This window comes from Carassius auratus, unplaced genomic scaffold (assembly GCF_003368295.1).
Source record: "Carassius auratus strain Wakin unplaced genomic scaffold, ASM336829v1 scaf_tig00021243, whole genome shotgun sequence".
NCBI classification, from domain to species: domain Eukaryota; kingdom Metazoa; phylum Chordata; class Actinopteri; order Cypriniformes; family Cyprinidae; genus Carassius; species Carassius auratus.
The window spans coordinates 33220-49139 of NW_020525093.1; the positions used below are offsets into that span (position 1 = coordinate 33220).

The 15920-nt window shown below is 39.8% G+C and overlaps 1 protein-coding gene across 2 annotated transcripts; it reads right to left on the minus strand.

Annotated features, from left to right (window-relative positions):
• Positions 1–3526: 3526 nt before the first annotated feature.
• On the minus strand, positions 3527–15067 carry LOC113076777 (myosin heavy chain, fast skeletal muscle-like). Of its 2 annotated transcripts, XM_026249475.1 has the most exons (40): positions 15017–15067; positions 14087–14299; positions 13808–13951; positions 13577–13733; positions 13402–13429; positions 12772–12883; positions 12594–12686; positions 12435–12498; positions 12236–12334; positions 12049–12152; positions 11791–11929; positions 11589–11707; positions 11237–11386; positions 10957–11127; positions 10575–10881; positions 10357–10424; positions 10189–10276; positions 9992–10109; positions 9749–9872; positions 9528–9664; positions 9169–9424; positions 8841–9083; positions 8578–8754; positions 8330–8475; positions 8148–8238; positions 7645–8034; positions 6884–7010; positions 6650–6768; positions 6331–6527; positions 6058–6241; positions 5810–5975; positions 5598–5722; positions 5186–5494; positions 4871–5074; positions 4654–4779; positions 4343–4513; positions 4155–4259; positions 3973–4068; positions 3719–3850; positions 3621–3638 (listed from the first exon to the last, which is right to left on the minus strand). In XM_026249475.1, exons 2-40 carry the CDS (start codon positions 14285–14287, stop codon positions 3621–3623), a joined length of 5805 nt encoding a protein of 1934 aa, XP_026105260.1. In that variant the 5' UTR covers positions 14288–14299; positions 15017–15067. The 2 variants fall into 2 exon arrangements, with proteins under 2 accessions (XP_026105259.1, XP_026105260.1); XM_026249474.1 differs by lacking the exon at positions 15017–15067 and having other exon boundaries at positions 3527–3638; positions 14087–14287.
• Between the last annotated feature and the right edge of the window lie 853 nt (positions 15068–15920).

The following is a 15920-nucleotide window of genomic DNA, read 5'->3' on the forward strand; positions in this document are numbered from 1 at the left end:
TGGACAGGACCGGGCTAATATGGTCATACTTCCTGGTTCTTGTAAGAACTCTTGCTGCTGCATTTTGGACTAGCTGTAGTTTGTTTACCAAGCGTGCAGAACAACCACTCAATAAAGCATTACAATAGTCTAACCTTGAAGTCATAAATGCATGGATTAACATTTCTGCATTTGACATTGAGAGCATAGGCCGTAATTTAGATATATTTTTGAGATGGAAAAATGCAGTTTTACAAATGCTAGAAACGTGGCTTTCTAAGGAAAGATTGCGATCAAGTAGCACACCTAGGAACTGATGACGAAGAATCGACAGAGCAACCATCAAGTCTTAGACAGTGTTCTAGGTTATTACAAGCAGAGTTTTTAGGCCGAATGATTAACACCTCTGTTTTTTCTGAATTTAGCAGTAAGAAATTACTCGTCATCCAATTTTTTATATCGACTATGCATTCCATTCGTTTTTCAAATTGGTGTGTTTCACTGGGCTGCGAGGAAATATAGAGCTGAGTATCATCAGCATAACAGTGAAAGCTAACACCATGTTTCCTGATGATATCTCCCAAGGGTAACATATAAAGCGTGAAGAGTAGCGGCCCTAGTACTGAGCCTTGAGGTACTCCATACTGCACTTGTGATCGATATGATACATCTTCATTCACTGCTATGAACTGATGGCGGTCATAGAAGTACGATTTAAACCATGCTAATGCACTTCCACTGATGCCAACAAAGTGTTCAAGTCTATGCAAAAGAATGTTGTGGTCAATTGTGTCAAACGCAGCACTAAGATCCAATAATACTAATAGAGAGATACACCCACGATCAGATGATAAGAGCAGATCATTTGTAACTCTAAGGAGAGCAGTCTCAGTACTATGATACGGTCTAAATCCTGACTGGAAATCCTCACATATACCATTTTTCTCTAAGAAGGAATATAATTGTGAGGATACCACCTTTTCTAGTATCTTGGACAGAAAAGGGAGAATCGAGATTGGTCTATAATTAACTAGTTCTTTGGGGTCAAGTTGTCGTTTTTTGATGAGAGGCTTAATAACAGCCAGTTTGAAGGTTTTGGGGACATATCCTAATGACAATGAGGAATTAATAAAAGTCAGAAGAGGATCTATGACTTCTGGAAGCACCTCTTTTAGGAGCTTAGATGGTATAGGGTCTAACATACATGTTGTTGGTTTAGATGATTTAACAAGTTTATACAATTCTTCCTCTCCTATAGTAGAGAATGAGTGGAACTGTTCCTCAGGGGGTCTATAGTGCACTGTCTGATGTGATACTGTAGCTGACGGCTGAATGGTTGCAATTTTATCTCTAATAGTATCGATTTTAGAAGTAAAGTAGTTTATAAAGTCATTACTGTTGTGGTGTTGGGAAATGTCAACACTAGTTGAGGGTTTATTTTTCGTTAATTTAGCCACTGTATTGAATAAATACCTGGGGTTATGTTTGTTTTCTTCTAAAAGAGAAGAAAAGTAATCAGATCTAGCAGTTTTTAATGCTTTTCTATAGGATATGCTACTTTCCTGCCAAGCGATACGAAATACCTCTAGTTTTGTTTTCCTCCAGCTGCGCTCCATTTTTCGGGCTGCTCTCTTTAGGGTGCGAGTATGCTCATTATACCATGGTGTCAAACTGTTTTCCTTAACCTTCCTTAAGCGTAAAGGAGCAACTGTATTTAAAGTGCTAGAAAAGAGAGAGTCCATAGTTTCTGTTACACCATCAAGTTGTTCTGAGGTTTTGGATATGCTAAGGAATTTGGATACATCAGGAAGATAACTTAAAAAGCAGTCTTTTGTGGTAGAAGTGATGGTTCTTCGATACTTGTAACAAGAAGTAGAATTTACAATTTTGGCTATTTGAAGTTTGCACAGAACTAAATAATGATCTGAGATATCATCACTTGGCTGAATAATTTCAACACTATCAACATCAATTCCATGTGACAGTATTAAATCTAGGGTATGATTTCGACAATGAGTAGGTCCTGAAACATGTTGTCTAACACCAATAGAGTTTAGAATGTCTATAAATGCTGATCCCAATGCATCTTTTTCATTATCGACATGGATATTAAAATCACCAACTATTAAAACTTTATCTGCAGCCAGAACTAACTCGGATGTAAAATCACCAAACTCTTTAATAAAGTCTGTATGGTGGCCTGGTGGCCTGTATACAGTAGCCAGAACAAACATAACAGGGGATTTATCATTAACATTGGTTTCTCTGGATAATGTTATATGAAGCACCATTACTTCAAACGAGTTATACTTGAAGCCTGCCCTCTGAGAAATCCTGAAAACATTGTTATAAATTGAAGCAACTCCTCCCCCTTTGCCTTTTAGACGCGGCTCATGTTTATAACAGTAATCTTGGGGGGTGGACTCATTTAAAATAATGTAATCATCAGGTTTTAGCCAAGTTTCTGTCAAACAGAGCACATCTATATTATGATCAGTTATCATATTATTTACAAAAAGTGTTTTCGTAGAAATGGATCTGATATTCAATAAGCCAATCTTTATCATTTGTTTATCCATATTGGATTTGTTTTTTATTTGTTGAACCTCAATTAAATTGTTAACCTTAACTTGGTTTGGACGTTTTTTGTATTTTCTAGTTCGGGGAACAGACACAGTCTCTATAGTGTGATATCTAGGTGAAAGAGTCTCTATGTGCTGAGAATTAACTGACCTCTGTGACGGGAGGCAGCTAGCAGACGGTCGGTGTAGCCAGTCTGTCTGCTTCCTGACCTGGGCCCCAGTTAGTCAAGTATAAACACTAAGACTATGTGCCATATTTCTAGACAGAAGAGTGGCGCCACCCCAGGAGGGATGAAGACCATCTCTTTTAAACAGGTCAGGTCTGCCCCAAAAGCTCGTCCAATTGTCTATGAAACCTATGTTATTCTGTGGGCACCACTTAGACATCCAGCCATTGAGTGATGACAATCTGCTATGCATCTCGTCACCACGGTAAGCAGGGAGGGGACCAGAGCATATTACAGTGTCTGACATCGTGCTTGCAAGTAATTTTAACCCACCTTATATACCTATACGTACGAGTTGCTGGAATGCAAATTTCCTTTTCTGAAACATTATAAGTGTTTGGGGCTCCCAGTTGTGACCCTTAGATGCCTGGTTAGATGTTACAATAGTAACAAAGGCAGTGCCATCCTATTTTAGCCATTGAACTTTCATTGGCATAATCATGGACTCCATAAAGACGGCATTTTCAACACAATAACTTTCACTGGTTACTAAAAATGATAAGCTGGAATTGTATAACTATTCTGTATTATGTGTAGCAGATTAATTTATAATGGCTATTTTTTATTTACGTTTTTTATTTAAAATTGAAACTTTTTTAAAGTATTAGTGTGAAAGTATGTTTACATCTGTACAATTTAAAGTTTATTATTTTTCTTTTAGTTTAAGCATCACCTGATGGTTTTAGCATTGTTGGCTCTGTGATCTACCAGTTTGGCAAAAATGACATTAACAGGGAGTGCCTTGAGAAAATATATTTAATGAACATTTAAGACACAGCACAAGTAAGTCATATTATATGCTTGCTTGTAGATTTGGTGTGATGTGTCATCTTCATTCTTCATCCTTGCTCTTTAGTAACAGAAAAGAAAAATTAAGTTAAATGCAATGTATATGATGACCCCCCCCCCCCCCCAACAGCTTTACAATACCTTCCCAGCATCACGGCTCTTGGCTCTCAGCTTGTTGACCTGGGACTCAGCGATGTCAGCGCGCTCCTGAGCCTCCTCCAGCTCATGCTGCACCTTCCTGTACCTGGACAGGTGAGTGTTGGCCTGCTCCTCCTGTAAGGATGACACCAGATAACCAACCCCTTTCAGAGCATTGCACTCCTGGCACTGAATGTATTGTCTATTGAATATAGAATATCAAAACCACACACTTAAGACATGTGACATAGACTTACAGCTTCTTCAGCCTGGCGCTTGTAGGCCTTCACTTTCAGCTGCAGCTTGTCTACCAGATCCTGGAGTCGGATCACGTTCTTCTTGTCTTCCTCAGTCTTTGGGTAAAAGTATTGTTGAAGGTCTTAGTTTACCTATGTAAATTATAATGAAATGTAAGTTTCTAAATCCAGTGTAATTTTACCTGGTAGGTGAGCTCCTTCACTCTCCTTTCATATTTGCGCACTCCTTTCACAGCATCTGCACCACGTCTCTGTTCAGCTTCAACTTCAGCCTCCAACTCACGCACCTTCAGTAGAGAGAGATTGATGTCACCTGTCAAATCTCTACCATAGACAGTTCATCTAAGACTGTGTTCAGCTTCTAATTTACCCTGGACTCCAGTTTCTGGAGCTGTTTCTTTCCACCCTTCATGGCCAGACTCTCAGCTTCATCCAGACGGTGCTGCAGGTCTTTGACAGTCACCTCCAGGTTCTTCTTCATCCTCTCCAGGTGAGCACTGGTGTCCTGCTCCTTCTTCAGCTCCTCAGCCATCATGGCAGCCTGAAATAAAAAACAATTCAAAAGAACTAGCCAATATAGACTGAAATGCCATCCATGAAGTTTCCCATGGCATCACATGTAGCTAAATCATTTAAAAAACTTTTTAATTTAAAACAGAGCAACAGAATGTAAGCGCTCACATCAGTGATGGCCTTCTTGGCTTTCTCCTCTGCATTTCTGGCCTCCTGGACTGTATCATCCACCTCACCTTGAACCTGGACCAGATCGGCCTCAAGCTTCTTCTTGGTGTTAATAAGACTTGTATTCTGTGGGATTAAAGGAGGTAGTTAGTGTACATTTAACTAAAACTCTGTTATCATGTAACCTGAATGTGCTTCAAGTATAGTTTTTCTGTACTTGTGAATGCAGCAGTCCCACACGCTCGCTGGCATCCACCAGCTCCTGTTCTGCCACTTTGCGGCCTCTCTCTGTTTGCTCCAGTGCAGCTCTCAGCTCCTCAATTTCTGCTTGCATCAGGTTATTCCTGCGCTCCACCATGGCCACCTGCTCCTTCATGTCCTCCTGTCCTCTGACAGCTTCATCAAGGTGCAGTTGGGCATCCTGTGGAAATTTTCTTTCTTTGTTAGTGGCATGTCATGTTTAGTTTCATTCATGTATAATATTATTAAACATGTTATATGTGTTGCAGTTCCTCATTCTACAGAACTATACCTTGAGTTGTCCTTGGACATTCCTGAGCTGTTTCTGGGCCTCAGCAGCCTGGCGGTTGGCATGACTCAGCTGGACCTCCATCTCATTCAGATCTCCCTCCATCTTCTTTTTGACTCTCAGGGCATCATTTCTGCTCCTAACCTCAGAGTCCAGAGTGCTCTGCATGGAATCAATCACTCTTTGGCTGTTCCTCTTGATCTGTTCCATCTCCTCATCCTTCTCAGCAAGCTTCCTGTCAATCTCACTCTTCACCTGGTTCAGCTCCAGCTGTACACGAAGTATCTTGGACTCTTCATGCTCCAGGGTGCCCTGATGGATAGAAGTTAAAATAAGAATTGTATCAAGCTCACAGGAAAATGATGAAATGCCTTGTAAAGAAATTAATTGATATGACAATTTTAAGCAACAGTACTTCAGCCTCTTCAAGCGCAGCCTGGATCTCTGTTTTCTCAGACTCCACTGTCTTCTTGGCTTTCTCTAACTCATGAATGCTCTTTCCAGTCTCTCCAAGCTGCTCAGTGAGGTCAGAAATCTCCTCTAAAGGGTTTTTAAAAAGTGTAAATGTCAAACTTGCTACTTTAATGCAACGTTTAAAAATTATTTTTGAAAAAAAAAGTTATTTACGTTGCAGATTCTTGTTCTCCCTCTTCAGGGTCTCGAGGTGGTCAAGAGCTTCCTCATAGGAGTTCTTCATTTTGAAAAGCTCAGTGCTGAGAGAACGAGCTTCTTTCTGAGCTCCTTCAAGTTCAGCCTGACTTTCCTCATACTTCTGTTTCCACTCTGCTAGGACCTGGGGGGAAAGGTAATCATTGTTAATTAGCCAAGTCCATGGCGCAAGCTTTGGATTTGAAGATCATTTACATCCTTCTCACTTTGTCAAAGTTTCTCTGTTTCTTGTCAAGGTTGGCAGCCAATGCATTTGCCCTCTCCACATCAATCATGAGGTCCTCTACTTCACCCTGCAGTCTCTGTTTGGTCTTTTCCAGAGAGGCACACTTGGAGTTCACTGCCTCAATGGATTCTTCAGCATCCTGCAGACGCTGGGCAAGCTTTTTCCTGAAGAAAGTTGTATGAAGTTATAAAATCTTATTCATGTTTTTGATATTAAATATAGGTTGCCAAAAAAATTGTTCTTTGCTATTTACTTGGATTCCTCAAGCTCCTCAGTCCGCTGGATGGCATCAGTCTCATATTTGGTTCTCCACTGAGCCACCTCACTGTTGGCCTTAGACATTCCCCGCTGGAGTTCAGCTTTGGCCTCTTGCTCCTCCTCATACTGCTCTCTGAGCAAGTCGCAGTCATGACGGGCAGACTGAACCGCATGGGCCAGAGCATTCTTGGCCTTAAATTCAGATAAACCGTAAAGGGACCTTTAAACCTAAATGTTTTCATTCCTGTTGTACACAGCTATAATATTAGCTATATATTGTACTTGATAAGGTAATCCTTTAGGTTGGAACACACCTTAACTTCTTCCTCAATATGTCTTTTGAGTTCCTCAATCTGCTGAGTGTAAGCCTGTTTGCCTCTTGTCAGTTGAGAAACAAGAGCTTCTTTCTCTTCCAGTTGACGGCCAAATTCACCTAGTATGAGACAATGTATAATTTATTAAAGAGTAACTGAAGAGTTGTACGATGTCATTACTGGGTGTTTCATTCCCTTTTTTGCACAGCTTGTGTATATTTAGTATTTACATACCATTTTCAGTTTGGAGCCTTGCCTTCTGGGCATTTATGTCATTAAGTTGGCGGACAAGCTCATCATTCTTCGTTTTTAGCTCACTTCCTTGGTCTTCTAATGTACGGCATATCTTTTCAAGGTTTGCCTACATCATTTAAGAAATATCAACATTCTTGAACTCATTGCGATTCTACAATTAATTATTCATATTACATGCTTCTAAGTAAGAAGTAGTGCTAAAGTTAAAATATGAATGAATGAGGCATTTTTATATTGCTTTGTGTATTGCTGTACACCCATAGTGCTTTATAATTATATGGGGGATCTCTCCTCAACCACCACCAGTGTGCAGCATCCACCTGGATGAGGCGATGACAACCACAGTACAACGGCGCTAGTGTGCTAACTACCAAACACCAGCTACATTTATCCAGGACACCGGGCATAAAACCCTACTCATAATGAAAAGTGCCATGGTATTTTTAACGACCAGAGAGTCAGGAATTCAGTTTAACCTCTCATTTGAAGGCTGGTGCTTTTTACAGTATAGTGTCTCCGTTACTATACTGGGGCATTAGGACCCACACAGACCACAGGTTGAGCACCCCCTGCTGGCTTCACTAACACCTCTTCCAACAGCAACCCAGTTTTCCCAGGTACTATACCATCCAGGTACTAACCAAGCTAAACCCTGCTTTGGGTTGATATGGCTATGGCACTAGTAGTTTTTTGAAACTACAATTGAACATTCTGTTTAAGATTTTTTTTCAAGATTGTACCTTTGCTTTAGCCACAGCCTCCATGTTGCTTGTCAGGTCATCAATCTCCATCTTGTATTCACTCTTCTCCTTCTCCAGCTTCTGCTTGACCCGCTGGAGGTTGTCGATCTGTTCTCCTAGTTCAGCTACACTGTCTGCCTGCTTCTTTCGGAGAGCTGCAGCTGTAGCTTCATGCTGCAAGGTGGACTCCTCCAGATCACGACGCAACTTCTGGAATTCAGCTTCACGCTTCTTGTTCATCTCAATCTGGGCAGCAGTAGCACCACCAGCTTCCTCAAGCCTCTCGCTGATCTCTTCAAGTTCCCTGGAGAGATCAGCTCTCTGCTTCTCCACTTTAGCACGAGCAGCTCGCTCTGCCTCTATTTCTTCTTCCAGCTCCTCGATACGGGCCTGAATAAACAATGCAAAATCATTGATCCAGTGATTTTGGTAATGCGGGTTTTCACAGCTATGCATCTACGTACATCACAATTTTACATAGAAAATGTTAGGTTTAGCATTACCTGAAGCTCTTTGATCTTCTTCTGAAGCTGTGCTCCCAAAGACTGTTCATCCTCAATCTTGCTGAGAAGCTGACTTATCTCAAAGTCCTTCCTGTTTTTAATGCAGTATTGTTTTTTTTTTAATGTTCAGGATAGTTATTTTGTACAGTTTTGTAAACTTCTAACATCTGATGTCCACTCACTTTTTGATCTTCTCATCTGATTGCTGTTTGTCATTCTCCAGGTCCATTATGGACTCCTGGGCCAGTTTCAGATCACCCTCAAGCTTTCTCTTGGCTCTCTCAAGGTCCATACGGAGCTTCTTCTCTTGTTCCAGTGAGCCCTCAAGCTATTGTTACAGAAACCAGAGCAATAAAATATTAACAACAGTATTAATTTCTCATTGATTCCCATTGATTGATGGTCTCATTTCTCATGCCAAACATCTTACATCATCCACTTGCTGCTCAAGCTTTGTCTTAGCTTTAGTCAGAGTGTTGACTTTGTCTTCCTCTGCCTGAAGGTCATCAAGAGTCTGCTGGTGTGCCTCTTGGAGGGCTTTCTTCTCTTTGGTCAGCTTTGCAATGCTCTCATCCTGAGAGGCCATCTCCTCTGTCAGGTTTTTCACCTAGATGGAAGCATTGTTTATTGGTTTCATTCTCAGGAGCCTGAATCACAATCAGCAGTATCATGTAAAAATAAATAAATACTGACTTTATTTTCTGTTGCATGTTTCTCCTTCTCCACTTTTGCCAAGGTGAGCTCCAGGTCATCGATGTCTTTCTTCAGCTCGGAGCATTCATCCTCCAGTTTCCTCTTCTTGGCAGTCAGTTCAGCATTGATTTCTTCCTCATCCTCCAGTCTTTCATTTGTCTCTTTGAGTTTGGCCTCAAGCTGGATCTTGCTTTTGATGAGACCTTCACATCTCTCCTCAGCATCAGAGAGGTTTTCAGATTCCTGTTCATTGACATGGATGAAGTTAAAGGTTTATGTTCATATCTGTAGGATTCATATTAGAATCAGTAAGAGCTGAAATACTCACAGATGCTACTTGGAGTTGAAGGTCATTTTTCTCTTGAAGAAGTGACACCATTTTCTCCTCAAGCTCCTTCTTCTTAGCTAATGCTTTTGTTAAATCTTCTTTCATCTTCTCAAAGTTCTCCTTCATGGCTGCCATTTCTTTCTCAGTCTCTGCACTCTTCAGAAGAGGCTTGATCTTGAAGTAGAGCTTCATCCATGGCCAATGTTTGACATTCATGAATGAGCGGATGTTGTATTGGATTGCAAAAATAGACTCTCTGTGTGAAGGAAATTAGTTTTTCATATTTACGTTTTTTTTTTAACCAAAACCCATAATTGTATTGTTTTCCTTGCAAATGAAATAATGCCAATTTCACTCACCTCCTCTCCATCATTTTTACAAACTCTCTCCTCATGAGGAAGCCACGACAAACAGCTTGAGTCATGGTAACCAGCTCTGCTAGTTTCTCATCTCTCATCTCCTCAAGAGTTCCCAACAGACCAGCTTTAAAAAACACCTGTATAGATATAATAATTTACAAATATATGATATTTCATGAATGAGCTTAAAGTTAAGCTTAGTCACTTGTTGAGTAACTCACTTTTGTGTGTCCAAACTTGTATTGGGTGTGGTCAACATCAATAGAGCCCAAGAGTTTCTCTGAAGCCTTTTTGTTGTCAATGAACTGTCCCTCAGGGATGACACTAGCATTTAATACTTTGTATCTACAGGACATTCAGGCAAGTGTCATGTTCTCGTAAAGCCACAAAAACGTATTTATAAGATAATAAAAAATTAGGTGGTACATCATCTCCAGTTAGGAAGTTGCAAAAAATTCTTTTACCTCTGCTTGAAGTCACCATATAGAATTCTGCTGGGGAAACCCTTCCTGCAGATTCTGATACCCTCCAGCACACCATTACACCTGAGCTGGTGGATAACCAGGAAGTTCTCCATCAGACCTGCAATGCAATTTTTTTTAAGGTTCCAGACACATTTTCAAAATTGTGATGGATTTAAGTTTTTGGGGATCAAGCTTACCTGGAGTCTTTGACTCATTTGGAATCAAGCAGCGCACAAAGTGAGGGTGAGTGCTCCTTAGGTTAGTCATCAGCTTACCCAAGTTCTCCTGTGGAAATTTTTATGAGGCTAGTACAGTTTTTAATGGTGATGTTTACATCTTTCATTAAAAGAGAGAATCATGTTTACCCTGAAAAGTGCAGACACAGTTTGGAAGGAACCACCCTTCTTCTTGCCTTTCTTTCCGCCTCCTTCAGCTGTTTTATTTTAATACGTTTCAAGAAGTAATGATTTGTTATTATTGATGTCATGTTGCTTTCCATTAACCTCTTCAGTAAATCACTATGTCGTAATGTCTTGCACATAATTAAAGCACAAAGAATTTCAGGAAATGCAGATGTTCATACCTTCAGCACCTGCATGCGCAGCATACAGGAAGGCCAGCAGTTTGAGCGATGACTTTTGGTAAAGTTGCACGACAGAGTCATTCAATGGATCCTTGTTCTTGTCCAACCAGCCGACAATGTTGTAGTCCACAGTGCCGGCGTAGTGCACCAGAGAGAAGTGGGCCTCGGCCTTACCTTTGGCAGGCTTGGGCTTCTGGAAGGCTGAACTTTTGCCCAGATGTTGATCATGCAGCTTGTTTTTGAAGCTTGTGTCTGTTGCCTTGGGGAACATGCACTCCTCTTCAAGGATGGAGAAGATGCCCATTGGCTGTTGAAGAAACGTTCACTCTCAAGTACAGTCACAGTGTGAGTAGTAAACTTAATTTACAGAATATCCTCTTACCTTCTCAATAAGCTCAATGCAGGCAGCCAAGTCCATACCAAAGTCAATGAACTCCCATTCAATGCCTTCTTTCTTGTACTCCTCTTGCTCCAGAACAAACATGTGGTGATTGAAGAACTGTTGCAGTTTTTCATTTGTGAAGTTGATGCAAAGCTGCTCCAAGCTGTTGAACTAATAATCATAGAGAAGCAAGTTCTTACCGCTGACTGATCTTTCATATCTTGATTCCTATTCTTGATATCTTATAATAATTTATCATTAATTAAAAACTGATGCTCACATCAAAGATCTCAAATCCAGCGATGTCCAGCACACCAATGAAGAACTGTCTAGGCTGCTTTGTGTCCAGCATCTCATTGATACGGACGACCATCCACAAGAACATTTTCTCATAGACAGACTTGCAAAGAGCAGAGACTGCGTTGTTCACCTGAGAAATTCAAAGGTCAGTGAAATTGATATTAGACCACAGCCCTGAATGTCAGCGGAGATCAGGACAACTAGTTGAGCCCCAGAGACAGATCCCCCGTGAAAACCTTGTCTCCTAGATGACCACCGGAGCAAGACCACAGGAACCAGATAAGTCCTCTGCACAATTTCTAGGTTCATCTACTGATAATGTAAGCAATCACCTGTGGTACTGTCTGGCCTTTGGTCACCATCTCATTTCCAACCTTCACTCTGGGGTAGCACAGAGCTTTCAGCATATCAGCGGAGTTGAGCCCCATAAGGTAAGCGATTTTATCAGCCACTAAGGAAGAAAGTTTTTTGGAAATTATTGTCACTAACAAAGGGAATGTTTAAATATAAATATGTGCTGATAGAACATCTTACCCTCAGTGCCGTCAGGTTCAGCTTGCTCCTCTCTCTGCTTCTGTTTGAACTTCATGTTCCCATGATGCATCACAGCACCTGTCAGCTTGTAGATGCTGATTTTCTCATCAGAACTGAAGCCCAGAATGTCAATAGCTGTCTGTTTTTACATAGACCAACAAAAAAAAAAAATCATTATTATTTTTTTTTTGACTCAGATATTTTTCATAAAATCTGGAAATAGTAATAGATCTAGTATTAATGAATTGGTCCACATACATCTGTGGCAATGAACTCCTCCACATCATTGATGCTCTTGACAGTGATTTCCCCCTGGCTGATCATTGGATAGTCGTAAGGGTTGGTGGTGATGAGCAAGGCCTCTATAAAGAGTTGATGTGCAGCATGTTAACAGTGCTCTCAAACTAGGAAATAACTGAAACACACAATCCTGTAGATTTCTCACCGAGCAGCTCTGGCTTGTGTCCAGTCATGAGCTGGTAGAAGATGTGATAACTCCTCTCAGCTGACAGCTGGAATGTCACTCTCGACTTTTCCAGCAGATCTGTAAAAAAAAAAAAAGAATAAAAAAAAACTCATTTTTGAGTTCAACTGATGAATCCACCTTTCATCTAAATATTTGGCTTAAAACAATGATGTCTCACAAGTTTCAATATCAGCTGAGGCCAGTTTTCCAGTGGTCGCAAAGTGAATCCTGATGAATTTACCCTTCAAAGATGGAAATAATTAGAACAGTTTAAAATTTCCCAGATTTGTAATGCTAACTGAATTTGTGTAATGCACTTCTGACCTCAGCAACTTACAAAACGAGAAGAGTTGTCATTCCTTACAGTCTTGGCATTACCGTAAGCTTCCAGCAGAGGGTTGGCTGCAATGATTTGGTCCTCTAGTGACCCCTGGTGAGTATTTAAGTAATTTCATCATGTAGAATATTTCTGTTACTGTACTTAGGGTTAGGGATATTTGATTTTGTTTAGTTACCTGCATTTTGCCAGCGACAGGTTCTACCTTCTTTGCTCCAGACACAGCGATTGTTGCAAAGTACTGGATTACACGTTTGGTGTTGACAGTCTTTCCTGCACCAGATTCTCCACTGAGTGTATGTGTTAAAGATGGAAAAGAACATTTTTCAGTATATTCAAAATTACTTGGGAAATTAGTTTTTGTGTACGTGCTTCTTTAAAAACCATAATTGTCAGGTACTACATTCACATGCACACATTCTTCTGCTGAAAACATGAAACCTGCATTCACATCTACATGCATTGTTTTAGTGCTGTTGTCTTACCCTAGTAAACATGCAACACCACCAGTAATCCGCTCCCTCCCCACCTCTCTGTTACCTTGGTTTTCATTTTTTTGTAGTACATGCCAATTAGAACAATGCTTATGTATTTAGATGTCCATGTAACCCACACTTTACAGTAGAAAAGCAAGGTGTTAAACCGCTTTCTCTCAGTTGATTAAACAGCCTTCACTTTTACATTTCAGAGTTTTGCTTTCTACAAAAACCCTAGAACAAGCAGTGTAATGATATTCTTAATTGCATGCAATGAATATTCACTCATTAATCTTATTATTCAAAATTTTTAGTTATCATATTCTACTTACGTAATCAGGATAGACTGATTCTCCCTGTCTGAAACAAGATTATTTTTTTCATTTTAAATGTCAGGCGAAATTAAGGCAGACTGAGGTTTTGCACAAAATAAGCATTCTTCTAAAATAATCTTATTTTTTCCTTATGGTTTTACAAATTGGAATGAAAATGTATATCCCCACTTACCAGTGAGCATGAACTGGTAGGCGTTGTCAGAGATGGAGAAGATGTGAGGTGGGGCTTCAATCCTCTTTTTGCCTCTGTATCCAGTCACAACAACTGAGTCGTACACCGGCAGCCACTTGTAGGGATTGACAGTGACGCAGAACAAGCCAGAGTAGGTCTGAAACAGAGATAGATAATTTTACAATGCTTCCATTCTATCCTAGGAATAAAACACGATTTACTTAGACTTACGTAGATCATCCATGCTGCGTAACGCTCTTTGAGGTTATACAGCACAGCAGGCTCATTGAGGTGGGTCATCATGGCCATGTCCTCAATTTTGTCAAACTTGGGAGGATTCATGGGGAAGATTTCAGCTTCTTTTACCGTGAGTGTCTAAAAAGGTTCAGCATGGGTAAGGCAATTACTAAATATGACATTGTTTGATTCATGTGACATCTAGTTTTAAAGTCTGTAGCATTATCTAAAATTGATTTGCATAAGATTGATACATTTTCTAATTGTACTTACTTTCCCACACAGAGTTTTGACGGTAGCTTTGCCACCCTCTTTACTAATAAGAGTACCCTTCAGGTACATCTCATCTGGCTCTACCACAAAAAATGCCGTTTTGGCATCAAAGGGGGTGTTCTGAGCCTCGATTCTCTCTCTTTCTGGCTTCCGGAGGTAAATGGCCGCCGGGCCGAAACACTCCATTTCACCATCTCCCATGATTGCAGTTTACTGTAACAAATGACAAGCAGAGAATGTACTGAGGGTCGTACACTCTTGTGTAGAGTAATTTCACATAATCATTGTAGTGAAGAAATTTAAGTAAAATAGTTTGTCGATAATGCAAAAGACATTTCATGAGTTGTAATTTTATTCCAAATATATAATTTCAGTTGTGTTTCTCTTACAGTTATGATTGAAGATTGGAAAGCTAATTGGTAAGTCTTGAGAATTTATTCAGCTTGCTTTTATATTCAATAGTTTTCTAGCATGCTTCTAAACCCAGTGAGATTTTCTTTAAATAATAAACAAGTGTGTAAAGATGTTGCTCCACATGATTGTTTCTAGCTTCACTCATTAACCATCAAATATATACAGTAGTCAACTTTTGAAGTGTTCCTAAGACAAGAAGACATTTTGGGTTGGAGGACAACTTTGATGGAAGCTTTTGATCGACTTGATATGTTGATATTTTAATACAATTTCGTACTATATTCAACCAAATGTTTGCTTGGTTACACTTTATTTTAAGGTCCAGTTAACAAACTATTAACAAACAGTTAACTATGACTTTTGCCTCAGTAAACTCCTAATTTGCTGCTGATTACTAGTTAGTAAAGTAGGTATTAAATTTAAGTATTTGGTAGGATAAATAAACATAAGTACTAATAAACAGCTAATGAGCAACTAGTTAATAATGAGAATGTCTGTGTAAACACAATGTAATACCTGCTGTCGTTTCCAGAGAGAACGTGTCTGATGTATCTGAGGTAGGAGATGCTAAGAGAAGGGCAAAACAATTTGTCAATCTCATGCAGCAAATATGTGCTTACTCCCAGAAATTCAGTCAGATAAATTTCAAAATCATGTTTAATATACAGTCCATAATGTAAAATCTTAAATATGCTAACTGACTGCCATGTGTCAGGGTAAGCTATGTTAAAATGATTATATTAGGTTAATAGTAGAAGGAGATGAGCAACTCACCCACCTTTGAGTTCCAGTCAGTCCTTAAAGGAGCCTGAAGCAGCGTCTTATATAGGCAGAATAATGTTCACTCAGCAGAATGCACTCACTTTATTTGGTCATGTATTCTGAGCTCCATCTTATGTTCATCAATATCATGACACTGACCACAGATATCTTATATATAATATTGTAATTAACTGCCCAGTCTTAATTAGGTTTAGTTTAGTATAGTTTAGTTTATTTCCTATAAACTAAACTATACTACTGTTAGAGAACATCTTGTAGAAGAGATAATGGGTTGAGATAATGACAGTGAAAGCTTCGGTAAGATGAGGTGAACTGACACCTTGATGAATTAAATTAATATTTGGAAAATAAACCACCAATGCTGTAATTAAAAATTATACTTGATGCATTTATGGGCATGATCAAGCGCCTTAACCTTGAGAAAGGGTTGTTATGTGACGGTATCAGTTACTGGAGTTCAGACATTGTTTGGGTCTTATGTTGAGCACAATCTTCTTCAAGTGCCTTGGCACTAGATTAGAGCCCAGTTTAGCTGTGGAGAAGCTCTCAAATGTCACTGGGATACTGTTCCTAGAGGCCTTGGAAGCTTTTCGTGTGACAAAGCAGCAAATCTGGGCACAGCAGTTGTCATTCATGT

Coding starts and splice junctions, on each gene's coding strand:
- LOC113076777 (XM_026249474.1), bottom strand. CDS start 14,287: ATGGGAGATGGTGAAATGGAGTGTTTCGGCCCGGCGGCCATTTACCTC. Junction 8,239..8,329: donor TCAGATGAGAAGATCAAAAA/GTGAGTGGACAT, acceptor CATTAAAAACAG/GAAGGACTTTGAGATAAGTC. Junction 7,011..7,644: donor AGGCTGTGGCTAAAGCAAAG/GTACAATCTTGA, acceptor TAAATGATGTAG/GCAAACCTTGAAAAGATATG.